General features: G+C 42.8%; 1 protein-coding gene across 12 annotated transcripts in view; it reads right to left on the bottom strand.

Moving 5' to 3' along the window:
- Positions 1 to 22,711, bottom strand: part of Nup214 (nucleoporin 214) — a 111,913-nt gene that overhangs the window by 28,614 nt on the left and 60,588 nt on the right. For 4 of the 12 annotated variants that reach the window (XR_012440729.1, XM_074052970.1, XM_074052972.1 and 1 more), the window contains 5 exons: positions 22,085 to 22,175; positions 19,589 to 19,650; positions 14,906 to 16,717; positions 12,786 to 12,856; positions 7,393 to 7,549 (listed from right to left, as the gene is read on the bottom strand). Coding sequence is in view for 11 of the 12 variants with exons in the window: in XM_074052970.1 (XP_073909071.1) it covers positions 7,393 to 7,549; positions 12,786 to 12,856; positions 14,906 to 16,717; positions 19,589 to 19,650; positions 22,085 to 22,175 (2,193 nt within the window). In the remaining variant the exon portion in view is untranslated. The remainder of the gene's footprint in view (positions 1 to 7,392; positions 7,550 to 12,785; positions 12,857 to 14,905; positions 16,718 to 19,588; positions 19,651 to 22,084; positions 22,176 to 22,711) is intronic. The other 8 variants (XM_074052980.1, XM_074052979.1, XM_074052978.1 and 5 more) reach the window with 4 other exon arrangements.

Here is a 22,711-nt window from a genome sequence, read left to right on the forward strand (position 1 = left end):
GCCCATAATGAGGCAGGGAGAAGCTGTCTGGAAATGAGGTGGCCACCCAAATACACTCACAGTCATTTTCAAAGTTGAACTGTTGGAAGGGGGCCCACCCCAACCTGCCAAGTCCCTCAGTCTCTCGTCCCACTCTGTTAGTAATCTCACTGCGACACTCCTAAGAGTCAATCTGGGAAGTGAGTGGAGTCACGTCAGGGACATGGCCACCTCAAATTGTTAGGGACCAATTACATAATATCAGGCACTCCACAGCATTATCAGTGCTCTGAAAACCACTGCTGACCATGAGGGCCTGGTAAGGGACTGACACTGGGAATGGTAGGACCCTGTCCTTTTTTTCTTTCATTTTGGCAGTACTGGGGCTTGAACACAGGGTTTCATGCTTGCTAGGCAGGCGTTCTTCCATTAGAGTCTCCCTACTATTTAGTACCACTGGACTGTTACCCCCAGTGGAATCTGCAAAATGCCCTCTGAGCAGTCTGACTTTCCCTTAATGAGTGAGCCCAAGGTCAGGCTTAATTCCTTCAAGGGAAACACATTTGGCACTGGAAGGGAAATGTGGGCTTCTAAGCTAAGAACCTAGGGTTGCAATTTCCTGACCTTATAGTGCTAGCAATACAAAATTCCAAATAACAAATTCAAGTACTAGATTAGAGGTGTGATCTCCTCTCAGAGAAATTTGGTGCAACCACATGAAATGAGAGACAAAATTCTACTGGGACCATGTTGGGAGACTTAAATCTGTGAGAAGTCAGAGACCATTTTGAAGTTTTTGGATTTTATCCTTTTCTCTCTTTAAGAATCCTTTGTTAAATTAAGTCAGCTCATTAGAGAGATGGCTATACACCCAAGTTTAATTGTAGCACTGCTCACAAAGCCAACAAATGAAAACAATGCAGGTGTCCATCAACTGAGGAGTGAATAAAGAACATGTGGTAGATATACACAATGGAATACCATACTGTCATGTGCAACAACATGAATGGATCTGGAGACTGCCATGGTAAGTGGAATAAGCTCGGCCAAGAAAGACAGGAACGGCTTGATCTCACTCATTTGTGCAATCTACAAAGGTAGATCTCAGAGAAGATGGGAGAATGCTGCTTACTAGAGGCTGAGGAGAGCAGAAGAGGGATGGGGAAGAGTTGATTAACAGGTATTAAGATACAATTAGAAGGAAGAAGTTCTGATATTCTATTGCATAGTAAGGTAACATAGATAATGATATGTAGTTTATTTTTTTAAAAGCTGTAAGAAAGGGTCTTAAGTGTTTTTACCATTCAAAAGTGGTGTTTCAGAGACATGTTTACCGAGTGGAACGTGACACGATGTGAACATACATGGTGACATCACATGGCATACCTTACACAGATACAATTTTTATGGAATTAGCTACGAAGGAAGAGGCTTTGTCTTGAAGATATTTGTCCCACATTATAGTGGAACAAAACTGATGTTTGCAGCCTGGGTTAGATTACCTAACAGCTGTGTTACCTTGAGCAAGGAGTTCCCCAAGTCCTAGTTCCCTGACACAACAAAGCGACAATAATTTGTATTATGGAAGGTGGCTGGGAAGAGTGTGGGGCACCAGCGACCAGAACATGGTCAAGTGGTAGAGCACTTGCCTAACAAGCGTAATAAGGCCTTGAGTTCAATCCTCAGTACTGAGAAAGCTGGAAAAAAAAGAAAAGAAAGATGGGCTAGATGGGGATATAGCTCAGTGGTTTAGTGTTTGCCTCGCATGCATGAGGCTCTGAGTTCAATCTCCAGTGCCACCAAAAAAAAAAAAAAAGATGGGCTGGCGGAGTGGCTCCAGTGCTTGCCTGCCTAGCAAGCCGGAGCACTGAGTTCAAACCCCAATGCTGCAAAAAAAAAAAAAAAAAAAAAAAAAAGAGAGAAAGATTAGGTGAATGCGGAACACCCAGCTAACATATGGCATGCAGACTCTGAAAGACACTTCTTTGCCCTTTCTCCTCCTCTTCCCTAAACCTCAATCACGATCAACAGATTAACACACAGAGCAGATCGACAACCAAGTGCTTTCCATTTAGCAAAGACCTCCCACCAAATGACAGCACTGACATGGCAGTTGCCATGTGATGAGATATGCGACCCTCATTCCAGCTACTCCGAAATGGCGGTACAGGACACATGTGTCTCTCCATCTCTAAACTCCAGTTGTTTCTCAGTTCTCTCCTAATGTAGTTCTTAAAAACATGGTAAGAGGAAATCTTGGTTGATGGAACAATACTTCATTGTGAAGATTCCTCACTTGTGAAAAAATTAGCTAGTAAGAAAACAAAGTTTGTCTTTGCAGGGCCATCTGAGGACTCACTTTTTGGGGATAACAAGTGCAGGTACAATGCTGGCTTCTACCTGCTGGCACAACTTAGATCCTCTTTGGCCTCTTTATTTGGCAAAAACATAAGCATAATCCAGCAGCAGGATCTGACCCACCCTAAATTAATTTTTTTTTGAGATACTGGTTTTTGAGCATGGGGCCCTGTGCTTGCTAGGCAGGTGCTCTACTACTTGAGCCATGCCCCCAGCCCTTTTTATTTTAGTTTGTTTTTGAGATAGGGTCTGGAGCTTTTGCCTGGGCTGGCCTCAGACCACAATCCTCTTATTTCCACTTCCCAAGTACAGGTGTGCTCCACCATATCTGAATTTGATGCAAAAAGTTCACAGAGAACAGGTTCTATGTCTTTCAGCAGGTATGAAATAACTAACAAGAACTCAATGTAGACACAAGTGGATAAAGAAAATGTGGTTTATATACACACAGTGGAGTATTATTCAGCCATAAAGAGAATGAAATTATGTTGTTTGTAGGAAAATGGATGACACTGGAGATCATCATGTAAAGCAAAGTAAGCCACATGGAGAAAGACAAATCTCATCGTCTCTCTCATATATGGAATCTAGATCTGAAAAAATGAATGACAGAATGACAGGAATGTAAAATGGTGACTGTTTTGGGGTGGGAACCAGTGGAAAAAGGGAAGGCAAAAAGAGAGGGTGAGAATGGTGAGTATGACTGAAGTACTTTATATACATGTATGAAAACAGAACAGTGAAACCTGTTAAAACTGTTTAGATCAGGAGGCAGAGGGGATAAGAAAGAGTAACAGAGAGGTGAGCTTGGTCCAAGTACATTATATGCATATATGAAAACACCACAATGAAACCTCTTTGTATCATTAATATACACTAACAACAACAAAAAACAAAAGAAAACAAAAGCACTCAACGAGCCCTCAGAAAGGGCTCTTATAAATCCTGTCCAAGACCCTTTCAAAGACATCCTCCTAAAGAACAGCTGTGGAAGGAGCCTAGGGGCCTCAAAGGTGATCATCAAATGGCTTCCTCATCCCTACACACATAAGTCTTTCAGGTCCCTGAAGAGAAAGAATGTGCACAGAATGTTGGTAAATAGTGTCCTCAGGACAAGACTCAGGAGACAATAGGTCCTTCTGGGCAACAGTGCACAGAGGTGGTGAATTTTAAATGACTCCAGGGCTATCTTTGGTAGAGTCTCTGACAAGATTCCAGCTCTGGATACAGAGCATGCCAACTCTACACAATGACTGTACCAGATTATCTTTTGTGGTCATGGCCACAGTTCTCAAAAGTTCTCAAGACTAAAGAGGGCAGCTTCAGGACCAGGCAGCCTATGGCATAACTATCACTATCCCCCAATCTGTACTCAGATACCCACCTGCAAGCGAGTGTGTTCCATGCCACACAGAACTGTCAGGCAGGGGAGAGGCAGGGCTTGGGAAACCCTGACTACTAAGTTCTGGCGATGCCACTTAGTACTTATGTAACCTCTGCAGACACCTTTCTTCTTAGGATCAAATCCTTATTGATAAGATGGGGACAGCCACATCTAAGGCACCACTTTAAGATGTGACTGGCTCTGGCATGTGGCGGTAGACTGTTGCGTTAGCTCCTTCCTGCTGCTCATTCTGCAGAGCAATGAGCTGCAATGGTTGCAGATTTCCAGAGGGAGCAGTCAGCACGGGCATGGGAGAAGCAGTCTTCCTTCCTCCTGCAGGAAGGGAGGCTCAGAGGAGGGGAGGGGGAGGTGGGGCTAGGCAAGACATGAGGAAGAGTGAGGGCGCTTGTATGAGGACAGCACCTGACAACTGACTAAAGCAGGAGAGGGCTGGGAGCTGATCAAAGTCAGAGAGATGTGCTGGGCCTGCTCACTGGGGCCCGGACCCAGGCTAAAGTTGGCTTGGACTTTATCCTCCAGTCGGTAGGAAGCTGCCACAGGGCTCTAAGGAGGAACAATGGCAAAACAAAATTGGTTTAAGGACTGGAGGAGGGGCTCAAGTGGTAGAGTGTCTGCTATGCAAACGTGAAGACCCAAGTTCAACCCTAGCTCCCCTCCTCCAAAAAAAACCCCAATAGTTTAAAAATACTTGATTTGGGATGGATTCCTGACCATAAGGAGTTAGATTATAGGGTGGGAGGGGTGAGTAGGGTGCAGACTCCTGTCACAGCTAGGAGGCAAGCAGGAAGCACAGCTCATTGTTATGGAAAGAAGAAATTGTGTGCAGGGCAGGATGGAGCCAGGAGCACGCCTTCAGAGAGCCCAGGACAGCAGTGGCGCTCAGAAGTATTAAATGATGTGGAGTCACCACAGAGAAAAGCTGCCACTGGTGCTTGTGCAGAATGCATGAGGTATTGCAGCAAGGACAATGTCCTTTCCTCTGACTTCCCCTCCTCCTCCCCTCCACTGCTCTCCTTAGCCTGCACTTGGTCCCAGGGTTAAAGAGACATCTGTCCCTTTCATCACTGAATTCTGATTTTTAAAAATAAAGTCTTTCCTTTATCTCTTCAAATTCACTTAAACTTCTTCCTTTATGCATAAATGTAAATTGTTGGATTACAATTAAAAGTCAACATCAGAACCGAGCACTGGTGGTTCACGCTTGCAATCCTAGCTACTCAGGAGGCAGTGATCAGGAGGACTGAGGTTCAAAACCAGCCTGTGCAAATAGTTTGCTAGACCCTATCTCAAAAATACTCAACATAAAAAAGGGCTGGGAGAGTGGTTCAAGTGGTAGCATGACTACCTAGAAAGTATGAGGCCCCAAGTTTAAACCCCAATACCACACACACACACACACACACACACACACACAGAGAGAGAGAGAAAAGTCAACACTAGGAGATAAAGATCAGTGGGTGTCTGACATCACCCACCTTAGATCAAGGGCAAACACAACAAGGGGATTGGACTATGAGCACATGATAAAAGCGAGAGCACACAAGGGAGGGGTGAGGATAGGTAAGACACCTAAAAAACTAGCTAGCATTTGTTGCCCTTAACGCAGAGAAACTAAAGCAGATACCTTAAAGCAACTGAGGCCAATAGGAAAAGGGGACCAGGAACTAGAGAAAAGGTTAGATCAAAAAGAATTAACCTAGAAGGTAACACCCACACACAGGAAATCAATGTGAGTCAATGCCCTGTATAGCTATCCTTATCTCAACCAGCAAAACCCCTTGTTCCTTCCTATTATTGCTTATACTCTCTCTACAACAAAATTAGAGATAAGGGCAAAATAGTTTCTGCTGGGTATTGAGGGGGGGAGCGGGAGAGGGTGGAGTGGGTGGTAAGGGAGGGGGTGGGGGCAGGGGGGAGAAATGAACCAAGCCTTGTATGCACATATGAATAATAAAAGAAAAATGAAAAAAAAAAAAAAAGAAAAGTCACATCTTTAAACCAAAAAAAAAAAAAAAAAAAAGAACAGATACCTACTTGCTTTAAATCTGAATTAATTAGAAACAATGGTGTGCCAGTGCCTGTTTAACAAGTCTGGAGACAGGAGCAGGTCTGGTGTACAGTCCTTTCAGATTTCCATGGAATGAACACTCCACTCCTGATGATTTTAGGCTCTCCAATGAGATCTTGGGAGGGGATATTCACAGCTGGCTCTTGTGAGCTGGTGCATGCTGGCACCCACTGACCTTTGAGAAAGCCACTCTGACCGTTAAGATCCATGGCATTAAAGATTAACGGACCAGGAAGAAGAGCATTTTTACAGGGATACGACACACCTAGGTTGTTCACAAAATTGGCTAGTAATACCTTACAGATGATAACTTGTATCTGGGATGAGCCCAATTTCTAACCAGCATGCTATCAAGTGACTGCTCTGTGCCAGATGGTATGTTTGGCATGTTAAATGCAATCTAGCTGAGTCCTAGATGTGCCACTTTCTGGCTTTGATTTTAAAGGACTGTGCTTTCTGTATATGCTATATGGTGCCTTTCAGTCCTAGGTGATAGGTGGGGGAAACTATTCATGTGTATCTCTGGATTTTTCACCCCTTCTTCAGTGTGAATCCTCTTTTATTTTTCCTTATCAGGGTTCTGCTTAAGAGTTTATCTGCAAAAACAGTTTTTGAAAACTATTAGATTTGATTTCTAACATCCCTTCATTCTATGGTTCTAAATTCCTCCTCCCAGACTAAGAGTTGAAGAACAAAAATTACTGACAGCATAACTTCATGAGTTAAGAGACATAAATCTCAACAGACATGAACCTTTCCTTATATGTCACTGGAATGGACAGTGACATCAAAATAACTAGTTCTTGATCAATAAGTACAGCATAGAAAATCAGGACAGAAAGTTTCACTTTTAACTCAATAGGCCTAATATTAGGGAAACATTTACCATGACGAAGGACATCAACTCACGATTCATCAAGACTTCCAACAGCACAATAGTAAGACATGCTGGGTAAGTAGCACATTAAATGACAGAAGCTATGATGAAGATGAGAGGGGCCCAACTTCCAATCTTAGCCTCCATCAGCAGCAGAATATGTATTTTTTAAAAGTTTAAACAAATTTCCTTCATTTCCGACCATGAATAGACAGATCAACAAAGAATTTGAAAAATTAGCTAGAAGTGCTAACAGATACAGCTTCAGATGAAAAGAAAGCACAAATGTAACAGATGAGAAATACTAAAGGCTTCAACTCTACCATAGCTGAATTTCAAAGCAAATGCAGAAAGTGTTATGCAGATGAAAGCTGCCCTTGTTGTGTGAGGCTCTCTTCTGCTATCTGCTTGCATTTGCTTCAAGGCATCTCAATACCAAGAAACAGAGATCTGGGTCTTGGGAGAGAAGACAGGAGCAGTTCAGTACATTGGTCCTCCCTCTGTAGCTCTGATGTCTTTTCATGATTATACAGGACACCTCATTAAAAACAAAGCAAAACCAGATCACTCTGCTTGGGGGTAGGATTTTGAATGAGCCTTCTAGAGCCATCCCACCTTCTTAACGTTCATCCCTGAAGCTTTGACAACACCATGAGGATGACAATGTCATTAGGGACTGATGGGCTAGGAAAACATCTAACTTACTTGGAGTGGCTGTAGATCCAAAGCCCCCGCTGGCAGAGCTGAATGGGTTTTTGTTGGCTGCATCCTGGCTGGGTTTCCCTCCAAGGCCACTGAAGAAACCTCCCCCTCTTCCAGTGTTTGTAGACCCAAACACACTACCACTGGAAGTGGATGACTGCTAAAAAACAAAAGGGGCAGGAAGAAAGATAGGATGAGAAGTCATCATAAAGCGACAGGCATCTGTGGGCAGGAGCTGCTCACAGAGGGTACAAATGGAAAAAGCAAGAGTACTCTGATTAGCTCTGGAAGGGATGCTCATACAATCCCAGGAGAAGCTGAACTTCCTAAAAGTCCACAGTTCTCAGGTTAATGCATGGTTGGTGGGAACTTTCAACATTTATCTGCCCTATTGCCTGCAGTGTCTGTCTGACACAATGCCAGGGGCAGGAAAACCAATCCCACAAAAGATTACCAGATAAAAAAGTTTGAGAACATTTAGAAGCTATCACCAGCACCATTTATTCTGATTCCTCTAGTGTCTGGCTGAAATCACCAACTGATGACAAGGGATTTTAGTCATTTCTCTCAATTTGTGCACTTTCAATTCATAAAGTCTTTCCCAGGGCTGTAGAAAAAAGGTCATATTAGTGCCACTGTTGAAATGATGAAGCTTATGTTCCAAGGGTGCTGCTAACCCAAGGCACAGGCTGACTCAGAGCTGTACTGAACTCCGGAAAAGGACAACCAGTAGATGTGAGGAGTTGTTCACATTAGTGAGGTTGACATCTCAGTTGATAATGCAGAATAAGACAGCCTTTAGAAATGGGCTGCTGTGCAGAGGACTCTGACAGGAGCTCCCTTCCAAGAGGGCAAAATGATGCTGTAGATCCTCCTCTGTAAAATGGGGTAACAAAATGCCTACCTCAAAATGGTAAGTGAACTAAAGAGCTAAGAAATAAACCTACTTTAAAAGAGCACCTGAAAAACAATTATCTCCTCAGAAAGTACTGCCAACAATAAACCAATGACCAAGTACCTCCTATTAGCTCTTCTCTAAGTACTTTGTAAGTAATCATTTTACCTTCACAAGTGAAATGTCCAGTGGGCTACTTGTGAAACTTCCAAGTGCTTCCCGCCCTTCCACTCTTGTCTGGGCTCCCAAATGTCACCATGGCCAGGACTAATGCGAAACAGCTTCCTCCAAGGCACGGACCCTGCCTATCTCTCTGTGGTCATCTGTTATCACCCCACCCCATGCAAGGAAATATACTTAATAGTCTTTTTTTCCCTTCAAGCTTCTTTAAAACAACAATAACAAGTCACTGTAGCCAGTTAGGTATGAGAGCTTTTAAATCTAGGAGTTCAATCTCAAAAGTGAAAGCTTTGATAAGTAATGACTTTGCAAGGAAGAAAACCATGACAACTAATGCATGCAGGCAGAAGTAGCAGATTTCCACACATCACACTGAAACTCTGGAAACTGCCAATATGTGGTGGGCTTTTGACCCCAACAAAACCAACACTTCCAGGTGGCTCAGCCTAATCTGGCAATCCACACCGCCAGTACAGGTGAACACTTAACACACGTCACTGAGATGAAGGTAAACTGATAGTTACTGCATCCTCATAAGTGAGTGAGAAAGAATTCCATTCATGTTAACTGAAATAAAAGTTCTTATGCTGGACAAGGTGGCTCATGCCTATAATCGCAGCTATTTGGGAGCAAAGATCAGGAGGATCATGGTTTGAGGCCCTCAAGCTGGGCGTGTACACGGTGGCCCAAGCATAAATAGGAGGATCACAGAGCAGGCCAGCTGGGCATAAATTTGAGACCCTATTAAAAAAATAACTAAAGCAAAAGGGGGTAAGGGGTGTGGCTCAAGCAGTGAGCACCTGCCTAACAAGTGCAAAGACCTGAGTTCACAAACTCCATTATGGCCAAAAGAAAAATAAAAAAACTTAAAACTTGATAGAAAAATCTAAAAAATGCACAGGAAGTTCACAGTTCTCCTGTAGTACCCATGCTGTTAAGCTTTTCTAATTATTTTTTACTACAGATACTTTATTTCAACTTTTTAAAATTTCACTTCTCTGCTAAGATGTCACATTCAGTCACTCTTTCAGTAGTTCCCTGTAAATCCTGGAGCACAGCAGGTAAAGTGTTTGTCTCTTGAGGTTCTATCTAGATTATCTGTAGGTTGATTTTTGCAATCTGTTTACAGCCTCCCTCCCCCACCCCAACCTTTCGGTTGATTTGTAAATTTCTTTTTTTTTTGCATACTGGGCTTTGCATCTAGAGGAACAGTGGTGACTAGGTCAGCTGTGCTTTCCCAGGGAATGAGAGCTCTGTTACTTGGAGCTTCAGAGTTCACTGGGGCTGCTGTTCTGCAACTGCCACCAGGACAGTGAGCTCACCTCCTGCCAGCTTCAAACTGTCTCCCTAGGGTTTACAGCATCTGTCTTTTGAATGTCTGAGCCTGGGGGGGAGGGGGAAATGGGCTGAAGTTACCACCTTTACATTCAACAGACGTGGGTAATGGAGAAAGCAAGACCACACAAGTTCTTTCTGCATTTCAGGCCTGCCTTCCTTTTTTACTTTCAACCCTTTCTTCTTTCCTCCCTCTTTCCCTTCTTTCCTTTCATTGTGGTAAAATATATACCACATAAAGCTTACTAGTTTTTGTTTTGCTCCCCTATCTAGCCCAGGTCAGCCTTGAACTTTTGATCCTACTACCTCTGCTTTTCCAGTGCTGGGATTACAGGTATGTGCCTCCACATCTGGCAACACCTTCTTTTATGAATTGTCTTTTGTCTATTTTCTTCTTACTATTTTTTAATTAAGTTCACAAACTATGTGGCAGTTTAATGAATCTTGATGATTACAACAGTGTGCACGTTCAATGTTCAAGATATCAAACATTTTCAGTGTTTTCAAGGCTCCCTCATGCCTCATTTATATTGTCCTACAGTCAGTGCTATTCTGACTATCACCTCAGGGACGCGTTTGCCTGTCCTTGACCCCGTGAGTCAATGCAGTCCTACAATAAGTTCTCTAGTTGCCAGCTTCTCTCACCTGCCACTAGGTCTGGAAACCATCCCCTTTATTTTGTGTAGGAGCAGCACATCACATTTCAGTGCTGTGTAGTTTTCCATTATAGAAAACACAATTTATGAATCTATAATCTGTAAGATTTGGTTGTTTCTTGCTTTTGGCTATTATGAATACGATGCTATGATACTTTTATCCCTTTCTTTTGATGAAGAAAGTCACTCACTTTTCTTGGGTACATACCCAGAGCAGATCTGATGGGTCAGCAAGGACTTGTATACATTTGGTTTCCCAAGTGGTTATCTGAACTGACAGTGCTACAACACACGAGAGTTTGCAGCTTCTGTGCTTCCTCAACACTTAGTACTCTTACCCTCTTAATTTCAGCCATTTTGGCTTTCTTTTTTATCTGTAGGAATTCATTAGATATTCTGAATACAAATACTCTGACAGTAATATAGGCTACAATGTTCCTATTTCATGGCTTGTTTTACCCTAAAATTAAGAAAGCCATCATGCTGGAAAGGTCAAATTTTCCTTCTCTTGAAAAATATCCTGTTAGAATTTGCTTCAGATGTGCTAGACATGAATTCTCTCAGGATTTATCTTAAAAAAACTGTCTTGATTTCACCCCATTCTGTGAAGATATTTTCTACTGGCTTAGAAATTCCATGTAGACAGACTGTCTTCTGGCTTTCTTCACTGTGAGAAATCAACTGTCGATCCAACTATGGCTCCTTAGAAAGTAGTAGTCCAATAGTCTCTGCAAATCCATATCTGATGCTTATTCTGACTCTTGCTCATAGTTCCTGATTTCCTTATGTGGCTAATTTTGCTGTGGGAATCCATGTCCTCAAGATTGTTGGTAAGTGTAATGTGAGGCCCAGAATAAAGCAATTTTGCTCCAGAGTAGGTCTGTGCTGCTTCTGCTAGACCTTTGCAGGCACTACCACATCAGGTCACTAGCAGAGGCTGAGCCCTATGAATCTGAAGTTCCAGTTTATTATGGGTACGGGTTCTTTTGGAATCCTCAACTTGTACACATCTTATTAATTTCTGTCCCTTTGCCTGTGGGGTTCTTAAACACAAAAATTCATATTTTCTCAGGTCAGTGAATGCCCTTGGGACAGAAAAGGCTTCTGTGTTCCACTTTCTTTCTTTAGGTTCTCATTTTCTTTTAAATTTGGCTTGGTGAACACTTTGTTAGCTTAGCAATGCTTTAAAAAAATATGGTTTCCAGGCCAGGCACTGAGCTCATGTCTGAAATTCCAGCTACTCAGGAGGCCGAAGGATGTTGGCTTGAGGCCAGCTTGAGCAAAAAGTTAGTCAGGCCTGGTGGTACATGCTTATAATCTCAGTTACCTGGGAGGCTATAGGTAGGCAGATCATGGTTGTTCTAAGCCAGCCCCAGGCAAAAATGCAAGACCCTATCTGAAGGGTAACTAAAAGAAAAAACAAAAACAAAAAAAATGGGGTGGGAGGAAGGAGAAGGGGTTGGAGGCATGGCTCAAGTGGTGCAGTATCTTGCCTAGCAATGCAAGGCCCTGAGTTCAAACCCCAGCGCCAATAATAAATAAATAAATAGTTTTCTAGGTTTTATCTGTATTTTTTGTTGGTTTTGGTGGGGAACTTAGTTTGAATGACTTAGGGTTCCATTACCAGAAACTGAAAATCAAAAGTTTCATTTCCCTCTAAGAAAGATCACTGACTAGGGCAGACACTTCTTCAAAGGAAAAAGGAAAAAATAGGGTCCTTATGTGGCCACTGTACAGCTGGAGTAAAACAGTCTCTGAATCCCCACTGTTTTCATTTTTTGAATGGGGGTAATAATAACAGCACCTACATGCAGAGAAGCTGAGATGATTATAAGAGTTATCTGAATGAGGAACTTAAAACTCTGCCTGGGGCAAAGATGCTGCTGTTACATATAAAAGTACAAAAGTTCAGGTTACCAGAAGGAGGCCTGAGACTGTAGACAGCTCAGCTCAAGGGCCACATGTGGTCTCTGCTGTTCATTCTTCCATCCATCCCCAAACAACCATTTAAAAATGTAAGAACATTCTTAGCTCAAGAACTTTAAATAAAACAAGGCCTACAGGTTGCGGCTTGTCAACCTTTGGCCTAACAGAACCAACAGGACATTGACAAAGCCAGGCACAAGTCCTTTCCCAGAGGACTGCCAAAGAAGGGCCAAAATCCTGTGACTCTCTAATTTAAGGTGGAGACCTCTGCATCCTCAAGGCAGGAAACTGGAGCTTGAGCATTATACAGTCTCTTGCTGGATATGGATACACAGCACAAGCTGATTATGTTATCCCGGGGAAAATGGACAGATGTCACATGAATAGAGATGACACACATTTACCTGGCCAAAGACTGCTCCACCAGTACTGGCTGCTTGACCAAATACAGAACCAGTATTACTAGACCCAAAACCTGTAAGACACAAAGAAACAAAAGTTCAATTTGGGTGAGTCTTTAATAACACAAATGTTTTTAAAGTGGCATTTAGGCAGGCTAAGTTACCCCACAATAAGTCAACTTATAAACCGAACTGCTTCCCCATCAAGGAAATGGAGAAAATTCTGAGTACCATGCTATCCATAGGATATTGGTTCCAGATCCTGCCCCTCCCCCAAACCAGCATACCAAAATCTGAAGATGCAAAAGTCTCATATAAAATGGTGTCCTTTTTTGCATAACTAACACAATCCTCCCATATACTTTAAGTTATCTGTGGATTACTTATAATGCCTAGTGCAATGTAAATGCTACATGAATAGTTTTTTTACTATAGTGTTTAGGGAATAGTGGTGAGAAAAAGTCTGTACATGTTCAGTACAGATTTTTTCCATTTACTTTTGATCTGCAATTGGTTGCATCTACAGATGAAAAATCTGTAGAACAGAGAGCTAACTGTAAAAGACATTTCTTCATTGCTAACCTTTTATAATATAAATTCCAAAGTCCCAAGGAACCCTTTTCTCCTACCAAGTAGGTAGGACTAGTAAGACGGCATACTCTCAGAGTAGCTTTTCCCCAGTCTTGCCACCAAGAATTTTTTCAGATCACTAACTAACATTCTAAATAATTCTACTCCCTGGTCCTCTGCACCTCAAACCCCAGACTCTTTCAGGATCGCTTATCTTCCTTCCAGGAGACATAAAATGGTGGAGATGCCGAGCTAAACATGGCCAGGGTAGGTCAGGCAGAACTACTCATTATAACAAAAGAGCTGAAGACAAGGAGTAGGAGGCAGGAGTTTAATGCTCATTCCTGTTGCTGGTTAGGCAGGTGAGCTCATGCAAGTCTCAGTTCCTCAACTGGGCTGGAGGAGACAGCCCAGGTTGCTTTCCACACAGAACTAAAGGGAGTCCCCTTCTGGGGCTCCAAATTTGATGAATTGGTTGGCTGAAGCCTGCGCAGGAGATTTTCTTGCATTCTGACAGCAGAACAAACGATGCACTAGAGACAGAGACAGTGTTCTCTTTTAAGACTCGGGTCTTCTACCTGCCCATACAGGGGAACAAGTCATATTTCCGTCATCCAAACAAATGGCATGTTGGATGGCCTCAGGGCATTGGGTGGACCTCAAAGCTGGGTCTGTCTTCTCCACTGTGTCCTTATAGTTCAATACTCATTGAAAGAAGGAAAATATTTCCTTTCTAATTAAATTATGAGCCATTTTCAAATAAATTGCTATTGAAGAAATTAATCAGTATTCATTGATCTTTGTTTTTCCCCAAAGCCTAATTGTTAAAAGAACTGTCTTTTATAAGAGAACCATCAGAAAGGCCAAGTTTAGATTTTCAAATCGATCTGTTTACCAGTAACATTTAGAAATAAAAGCAGCTGCTAAAATTGGGCACACAATAGTGAAGCATTATTTTTCTTTCAAAATAGTAAAATTTAAAAGCTTTTTTTTTTAAGTTAGAATACTGAAAGTAGAAAACACCACAACTCTTCAACTGGCAGTACCCACTTTTCAACAAGCAAGATGGCAGCAAAGGAAATAAATACCCAGAGAGTAGTGAACTACAAAGAGGAAAGAGTCTGGATTCTCTTTCCAGCTCTACAACCAGCACTATATCTGATATGAGATCAATCTCCTCAACGCTTGACAGTTTTAGACACATTGGTCTGCACAGAACCTTCCAAATTTAAAATTTTATAGCTATGACTCAGTAAATTATTTGCCATGATTTGAAACTAAAGATGCTTCAATTTTTACTCATAAATTTAGCAGTCTGGTGGCTAGCAGAGTAGAGACTTGCTGAATACAACCAGAACTACTCTTGAGTCGTGGCAGATCCAGCCAATTAGGTCAAAGAAATCCCAAGCCTGCACATGCTCCAAGCTCCTTCTCAATCTTACAGATTATGCTCCTTTTCTCTTTATTTAAATTACAAAAGCAATACAGGCTTCTTGCAAATGTTTCAAATAGCACAGAGGGGAATAAAGTAAAAGTCTTCTATAAATTCTTACCTGAAGCTTGACAAAAGCTAAACCCCGAAGGTGCTGCTGTGGAGGTGGTGGCTGAGGGGCCACCAAACACAGAGCCTCCCTGCCCAAAGCCAGGGCTCTGACCAAAAGCAGGAGGGTTGCTTTGGCCAAACAGCCCCCCTCCTGTGTTGGCAGAAGACTGTCCAAATGAGAAGGAACCGGAGCTACTGGTACTTGAGGAGGCACCAAAGACATTCCCACTGGTGGATGTTGGGGTGGAGGAGACGGACTGGCCAAAAGCAGGCCCGGAACTGAACCCAGGCTGACTGAAGGAGAAGCTGCTTGCAGGGCTGCTGGTTGCCTGCCCAAAGGCTGGGGCCTGCCCAAAAGTTGCCTGTCCGAAGACCCCTGGGGCTGAGGTACCAAAAGAGGGACTGCCAAACCCTGAGCTGTTGGCCTGTGGTGTGGTGGCAGCTGTGCTGGCTATGCTGCCTGTCTGCTGCCCAAACAGGCTTGGCGCAGTGCTGGCTGCTACCTGGCCAAACATGGGGGTAGTGGAAGGGGCAGTGGCTGTGTTGCCAGAGAGCTGGCTGAATGCTGAGCTAGAACTGGCAGCAGGTGGCTGAGGAAAGACTGATGAGCCAGAAGTGACAGTCCCAAACACTGCAGTCTCTGTGACAGGGCCTGGGGCACTACTGGACACAGTGGTGGAGGTGGTAGGGGCACCTGACACTTCGATGGCCACAGGGCCTACACCTGGGAGAGTAGCTGCTTCAACAGTGACCTGCCCAGTCACTGCAAAGATGGAAGTAGGAGAACCTGCCTCTGTCTTGATGTCAGGGCCCCCAGCAGCCGCTGAAGTGTTCTCTGTAGAGGGTGCCACAAGACTGGTAGCAGATACTGCCGTGCCAGGGCTGCCAACTGTTGGCTGCACAAGAATAGGTTCCTTTTTAGTAGCATCAGAAGTTTGCAGGGGAGCCTGAGGAAGCTGGGCTGATGGTGGCGGGGATACGAGTGAGACTGTTGATGCTGAAGCCTCACTCTGGCCTGACTTCTCAGGCACAGCTGATAATGTGGCCTCCTCTGGGCTCTTTCCAGAAGACATGGGCAGGGAGGGAGCAGGCGCTGAGCTCAGGAGGCTGCCAAATGACAAGGTGGGGAACGGCGCTGGGAGGGAAGGGGCAGTCGAGGTTGGTGTGGGGGCAGGCGATGGCCCTGTGTTACTGATCTGTTGGCTTCCAAATGAAAAGCTAGCCTTGTTACCACTCAGAGATGTCCCACCAAAACTGATTGCCCCAGAAGGTCCTGTGTTGGTGAAGGGCAGAGTGCCAAAGACCCCAGTTGAAGAACTGCCAGAGCTTGTGCTGCTGGCTGCTGGTGGTGCTGCTGTGGTGGCAGTCACAGAGGAGGTCACAGGGGGCTCCACAGGCTTTCCTAACATTGGAGGGCTAGAAAAGCTAAACCCGGAGGGTACGCTTGAAGGCTTGGCTGGCTGGGCACTAGGTAGGTTCGTGGATGAAACCTTATTGGTTGGCTTTGCAGAGTCCTCAGCTTGGCCAACTCGCAGTCCAGAAAAGCTGCCTAGTGTTTCTCCAGTCAGAGAACTTGGGAACAGAAGCTCTCCCAACTTGGATGGTGGAGTTTCCAGCTTGCTAGAGGTGGTGGCCAGTGCAATTCCAGAAGGTGCTGTAGGCCTGCCGCTGGAGGAAGCAGACTCTCCTGCTGAGGTGTTGGGTGCTGACACGGCTCCTGCGGGAGGGGAGCTTTCAGGAATGGGTTCATAAAAAGGTTTGCCTCCCCCGCCAAAAGAGAATGCGTCCAGCTGGTTTGACTCTTTAGTGGGGGGTGTCGCCCCTAGCAAGAAAAAGAAATTAGGAAATGGGTTGGATTTAGCAAAATGTGACATCATATTTCCACTGTTTGTATTTCTGGGCCAAATTCTCTCTCCTCCTTTTATAGAGGGAGGGATAGCTGGTTCTAACAGTAGCATCCTCTGTAGAGGACAGAATGAATGCTTCTCCATAGGAACATTAGGTCTGTCCGAATCATCTCACTGAGGTGGAAAGGAATGAGTATGAATTTCTGACATTTTCTTTCTCATGGCACTGGGGTTTGTACTCAGGTCCTCATGCTTGTTAGGCAGGCACTCCACGGCTCGAGCCACACTGCCAGCCCTTTTTTGCTTTGGTTTTTGAGATCAGGTCTCGCTTTACGCCCAGGCTGACCTGGACCAGGATCCTCCTACCTATGCTTCCCTGCAGCTGGGATGACAGGCGTGAGCCACCACACCCAGCCAATGGAGATGGGGAGGGGGGGGTCTCACAAACTTTTTGTCTGGGCTGGCCTTGAACAGCGATCCTCCTGATTTCCGTCTCTTGAGTAGCTAGGATTACAGGCTCGCACCACTGTGCCCGGCCCTTTTATGACCATTAAATCACAACAAATACAAGATATCTAGAATACACGAAATTAAAAAATTATCCCAAAAGAGAAATAAAAAAGGCACTTTTGATACTTTTCTTCAGACTATGTACTCAACACTGTGCTGAGCGTGCTTTCCTCACACATATCCTAGGCATTGTGCTGGTCTATGGATTTCCTGATAGGCTGGAATGTGATTCAGAATGGAAGTTCTGCCTTTATTTTTTATGGGCACAAATTCAATCCAGAGATAATCATTTTTACATACAATTAACTACTTACTAGAGATCTGCCAAGTAAACTATTTTATCACTTGTACTGTACTGAGTTGTTTATGCTTTGGGGTTATTGTCTATTTTCACATTAATTAAAAGTTTATATATAGAATTACTTTGGCATTTTATTTCTATTTTCTTTCTCTCTCTTTTATTTTTCTTGGTGGTACTAAGGTTTGAACTCAGGGCTTCACACTAACTAGGCGGTACTCTACCACTTGAGCCACTCCACCAACTCTATTTTATTTTTCAATCTTCTTTTAAGTCTGAGTTGTTTTTCTTCTAGAAAGTGAAAGTGGGGAGAAGGTGGGCCTCAAGGGTGTGCTGCCATATCTAAGTGGGCAAAGGTTAAAAAAAAGATTAAGAATTTCTGCTCTACAGAGGAAGGAATGAAATCACCAACCTTTTAAGGTGCACAGTCAGACCAGGGTTAGCCTAGCTGCTATGGTTTCAGTCCCCTGCCCCTTTGGAGGTGAGGAAAGCCACTTTCCACTAGATAACCCTCTGCCACTTCCTTGGCCAGGAAGAAAGCACTAAGTAAATATTTGTTAGCTGGGTGCGGTGGCTTATAGTCTGGCTACCTACAAGGCTGAGGCAGGAGGATTGCTTGAACCCAGGAGTTCAAGACCAGCCTGGATCACATAGAGACCTTGTCTCATAGTAAAATTATGAAAACTACATTTATGTAAGATTTTAGTATTGTAAAATTCACACATTAGTTTAAATAAAGAAAAAGAAGAAGAGAAAAAACTCTCAGAAGGAGATACAAGGAACTGCGATGGTTACTGCTCAGGGACAAGTATACCTAGAAACTCCTTCATGCTTTTTGTATTTCCGTATCTTCCTCAAAAAGAACACATCACTTTAATAATAAAAGCTTTCGTTTAAAAATAAATTACTCGGGTGGGGGCAGGGGGGAGAAATGAACCAAGCCTTGTATGCACATATGAATAATAAAAGAAAAATGAAAAAAAAAAAAATAAAATAAAATAAATTACTCAAACTTTGTACCAGAAGGCACTTAACCGATAGTTTCTTTTCTTGTGGGTCTTCAAATTCTCCTAAGCATTAGAAAACATGTTAGTTGATGGATCTGTAACCAAATGCATGAACCAGTGAGTTTATCTGTGGTATGTTACCAATGGGAAAAAAAATGAGTTTGGTCTTTTATCTCTATACTACTATGTCTAAATCATCCTAAAGAATCACTCTAAAATTGATACAATTTTAACTTATAGATGAAAAAGATGGAGGTAAAAATCTTAATTCACGTTAACATTTAAATGTTAAAACACAGCCTTGACTTTTCAGAAGTAAATTCTTTCCTTGTTTTTTTAATTTTTTTGGTGTTGAGGTTTGAACTCAGGGCCTCATGCTTGCTAGGCAGGTACTCTATCAATTGAGCCACACACCCTCAGCCCTTTTTTGCTTTAGTTATTTTTCAGGTAGGGTCTCAAGTTTTTGTTTGGGGCTGGACTCAAACCAAGATTCTCCTACCTATGGCCTCCAGAGTAGCTGGAATCACACCACCATGCCTGGCTCATTGATTAAGATAAGATCTCCCTAACTTCTTGCCCAGGCTGGCTTTGAACTTGGACCTTTCTGATCTCCACCCAGAGTTGCTAGGATTACAGGCATGGGCCATGGTATCCAGCCCCTTTTCTTATTCTTAATTATGGAAGTAGAAGTCCTTCACATCAGGTTTTAAGTTGAACTTTTTTTTTCCTCCTCCCCATGCCTCCTCTTGCATGCTGAGCAACTGCTATATCCTGAGGTGCACCCTGGCCCTTCAACATATTTCTAATGCACATTATCAAGATCAGATTTACTGTAGAAACTATAAGCAAGACTCAGGAATGGCTAAGATAGCAACACATCTGTAGGAAAATAACTGCAGGAGGGGGTGGGGGCAGGGGGGAGAAATGACCCAAGCCTTGTATGCACATATGAATAATAAAAAAAAAAAAGAAAATAACTGCACTTTTTAGGGAAAATACAAAAGGAACGTTATATAACACAGAGACTATACCTTGTGTGGCAGTGAAATTAGAAGACGGTGTTGGTGAGATTATCCCAAAATTAAAGCCAGTCCTGGTAAGTGGAAAAATAAAAGTTAAAATCAGGGACAAAGCAAAGGTACAACATAAATATTCCACTTTATAATGCATTTATACAATCTGCCCTTGCGGAATTTATAGCTGGAGATAAACACACCGGAGTGAAAGTAGGCATCTCAGAGGCAGTAAAGCCAGCCCACTATCTCCAAGCAGGGGAGGTAAGAAAGGGTAACAGCTGAGAAGGTCTTGGAGGAATGGCTGGGCTTTCCATGGCAGAGGTCTGGAGGGGGACTTACTCCAAGGAAAGCAAAGCAATAGTAGCAGAAACCCAGCAGGAATGTGCACTGGGAACAGAGGCTGGAGCACAGGCCTGTGTAGTGAATGAGTAGAAGAGAAGTCTGGTAAAATAGCAGCAGCTAGATTAGGGAAAAAGCCCCATGATACTAGTGGGGGATGCTAGATAGAATGCAATAGAAGCCACTGTTTCTGCCAGTCTGAATTCTGGGTTGGGAAAACTTGGTTCAAAACTTTTTGACTCCTTTCACCATTTCTCCTCTGCTGTACATGTTCTTTACACTGTGAGTAAAGCTACCAAAGTCAAAGAAGGAAATTCAGCACCAGCATGAACCAGAACAGATTAATCACTGTAATAAAAGCTTCAGTGACAAATGTGTAAAGTGAACAGGGAATAGAGATGTTTTCTGTAGGGGTGGGAGGGGGCAGTGTTTGGTTTTATTTTCTCGTGGTGATGAGGATCAAACCCAAGTCCGTGTGTATGTTAGGCAAGTGCTCTACTGCTCATCTACATCACTAGTCTTGCAGGGTTTTTGTTTTTGTTTTTGGAGACAGGGTCTTAAATCATAGCAGGTAGCCTCAAACTTTTGATCCTCCTGCCTCAGCTTCCTAAGTGCTGGGATTATAGATGTACACCACCATGTCCAGCTCCTGAATAAGAGTTTTAAAATATAAGGGACCAAGCATATCAAACCATAAATAATGTAAGGATTTAGGTTCCATAAATAATGTAAGGATTTAGGTTTTCTTACTCATCGTTGCTTTCATCAAATGGACAAAGTCTCTTAAGATGTGTTAACTCTTTTATCATATTAAAACAAAACAAAATTTTTAAAAAGCCTGTTTTCTTTGTTGGTAGGCTCCAACCTTTATCAACACATTGCCTCAATGACTCAAATCTTTCCACCTTATTTTAAAAACTGGCACTGGTGACTCACGCCTATAATCCTAGCTACAAAGGAGGCAGAGATCAGGAGGATCTTGTTCAACGCCAGTCCAGGCAAATAGTTTGCGAGACCTTATCTCAAAAAAACTCATCACAAAAAAGTGCTGGTGGAGTGGCTCAAGGTGAAGGCTCTGAATTGAAGCCCCAGTACCACAAAAAGCAAAAACAACAAAAACCAGGGAAGAGGAGTTATTATTTCACAGAAGTAGCACTTACAAAGGATGCAGTAACTAACTCTTTAAATTTTGCTCCAAAATACCTTTGGGAGTTATAAAACATTAATGATTTATAAAAGAAAAAACACAGATAGCATAATTTTCTCCCTCAAGATTTATTCTTAGACCTTTGGTGGCACCAGGGTTAGAATTTAGGGCTACCTGCTCACTAGGCAGGCCTCCACCACTTGAGAATTTATTCTAATACCCTCTTTTCTTCTTACTTGTTAGGCAGAAGGATTTCAGGGGAACACAAATTAACATCAGGAGAAAGGGACTGTGGCTAGTGTGATTCTAGTTACACAAGCATAAACTGAAAGCACTGAAGGGGCTTTTCTAATGGAATTGAATGCCCACCCTTGCCAGTGGCAACAGATCTGCTGACAGGTCTTGACCTCAGCCACAGTTTGACCCTGCCCACTTAGGAAGAAGATCCCTCTAGTAGCTCACATGGTTTTCAACAGGAGTGCTCGTAACCCAGAGAACTGGCACACTGACCTCACATTGAATAAAGGATCACCTTCCAATAAAGTTCAGAAGAAACTTTTGTTTTATAAAATGACTCAACTTTACAAATATGGCCATCATTTCTACTTTAAAAAATGAAAGGGAAACACACTCTCCCACATCTATACAAAACCCACAATTTCAAGTGGGTTTGCATTTTCTATGCAGGTTAGTGTATTGAACTCTTAATGTAGTAAAGTCACTTCAAGTTTCACACTTAGCCCCCAAATGCTGCCAGAATAAAAATATCTTAGTGTGATAAACCAGATGATCCATAGAATTCAACACTCACACTACCCACAGAAAATGAGGTTCAAGCAAAAAAAAAAAAAAAGATTTAATTAGAGCATTCAGCTACTGCCACTCTCAGCAGATGCACTGCTGCAGTAACTTCCGGTTCATTCGCATTTAAGAAACATGTAAATATTCCTGGTGATGGTAAGACTTGGGGAAGCAACCTGTAAGGTTGCTGGGGATTTACCACAAAATTTAAGGTCATCACTGACCCTGACGGAGCAAATGAGAAAGGCTTGCTGAACTGCCCCACAGCAGATGGAGTTGAGGTCACAGCTGTTTCTGTCTTGGCTGCTCCTGGCCCTGAAATTATGGAAAAAAACATAAGGTATTTCAGTCAGTTAGAAACACTATTCTGGTGTGTAGTTCCCTGCAGCTTAGACTGCCTGGTGCAGCTCACAGTAGCAGCTTCAGGTTTCAGAACCTTACATGCACTCTGTGACAAGCAGTGAGGTGAGGACAGCTAGTATGTTGCCTGACTTGTGCTCACAGCTCTGAACTTGCTTTCAGTTCTGCCAATATTAATTCCAACCAAAGACATGCCACACTGGCATTTTCAGAAAAGGTATCAACACAATTCCAATGCACCTTAAATTCAAAGTTAAAAAAATACATTCTTCTTTATTTCAATAGTATGGCAAAATGCTTATCATATAACGTATGCTTCATAATTATTTGGAGTTAACATGTACTGAAGTGGAAAAAATCCAAAAAATAAAAAATAAAGAGGTTAACATGGTAGACATTTATGGCTAGCGACTTTAGTGCTTACTATATCATATTTCTCTATGTATTTCCATAGATTTTTGTATTTAACAATGAGAAGTTTTCAAGCTTTT

Source organism: Castor canadensis, chromosome 13 (genome assembly GCF_047511655.1).
Source record: "Castor canadensis chromosome 13, mCasCan1.hap1v2, whole genome shotgun sequence".
Classification (NCBI taxonomy): Eukaryota; Metazoa; Chordata; class Mammalia; order Rodentia; family Castoridae; genus Castor; species Castor canadensis.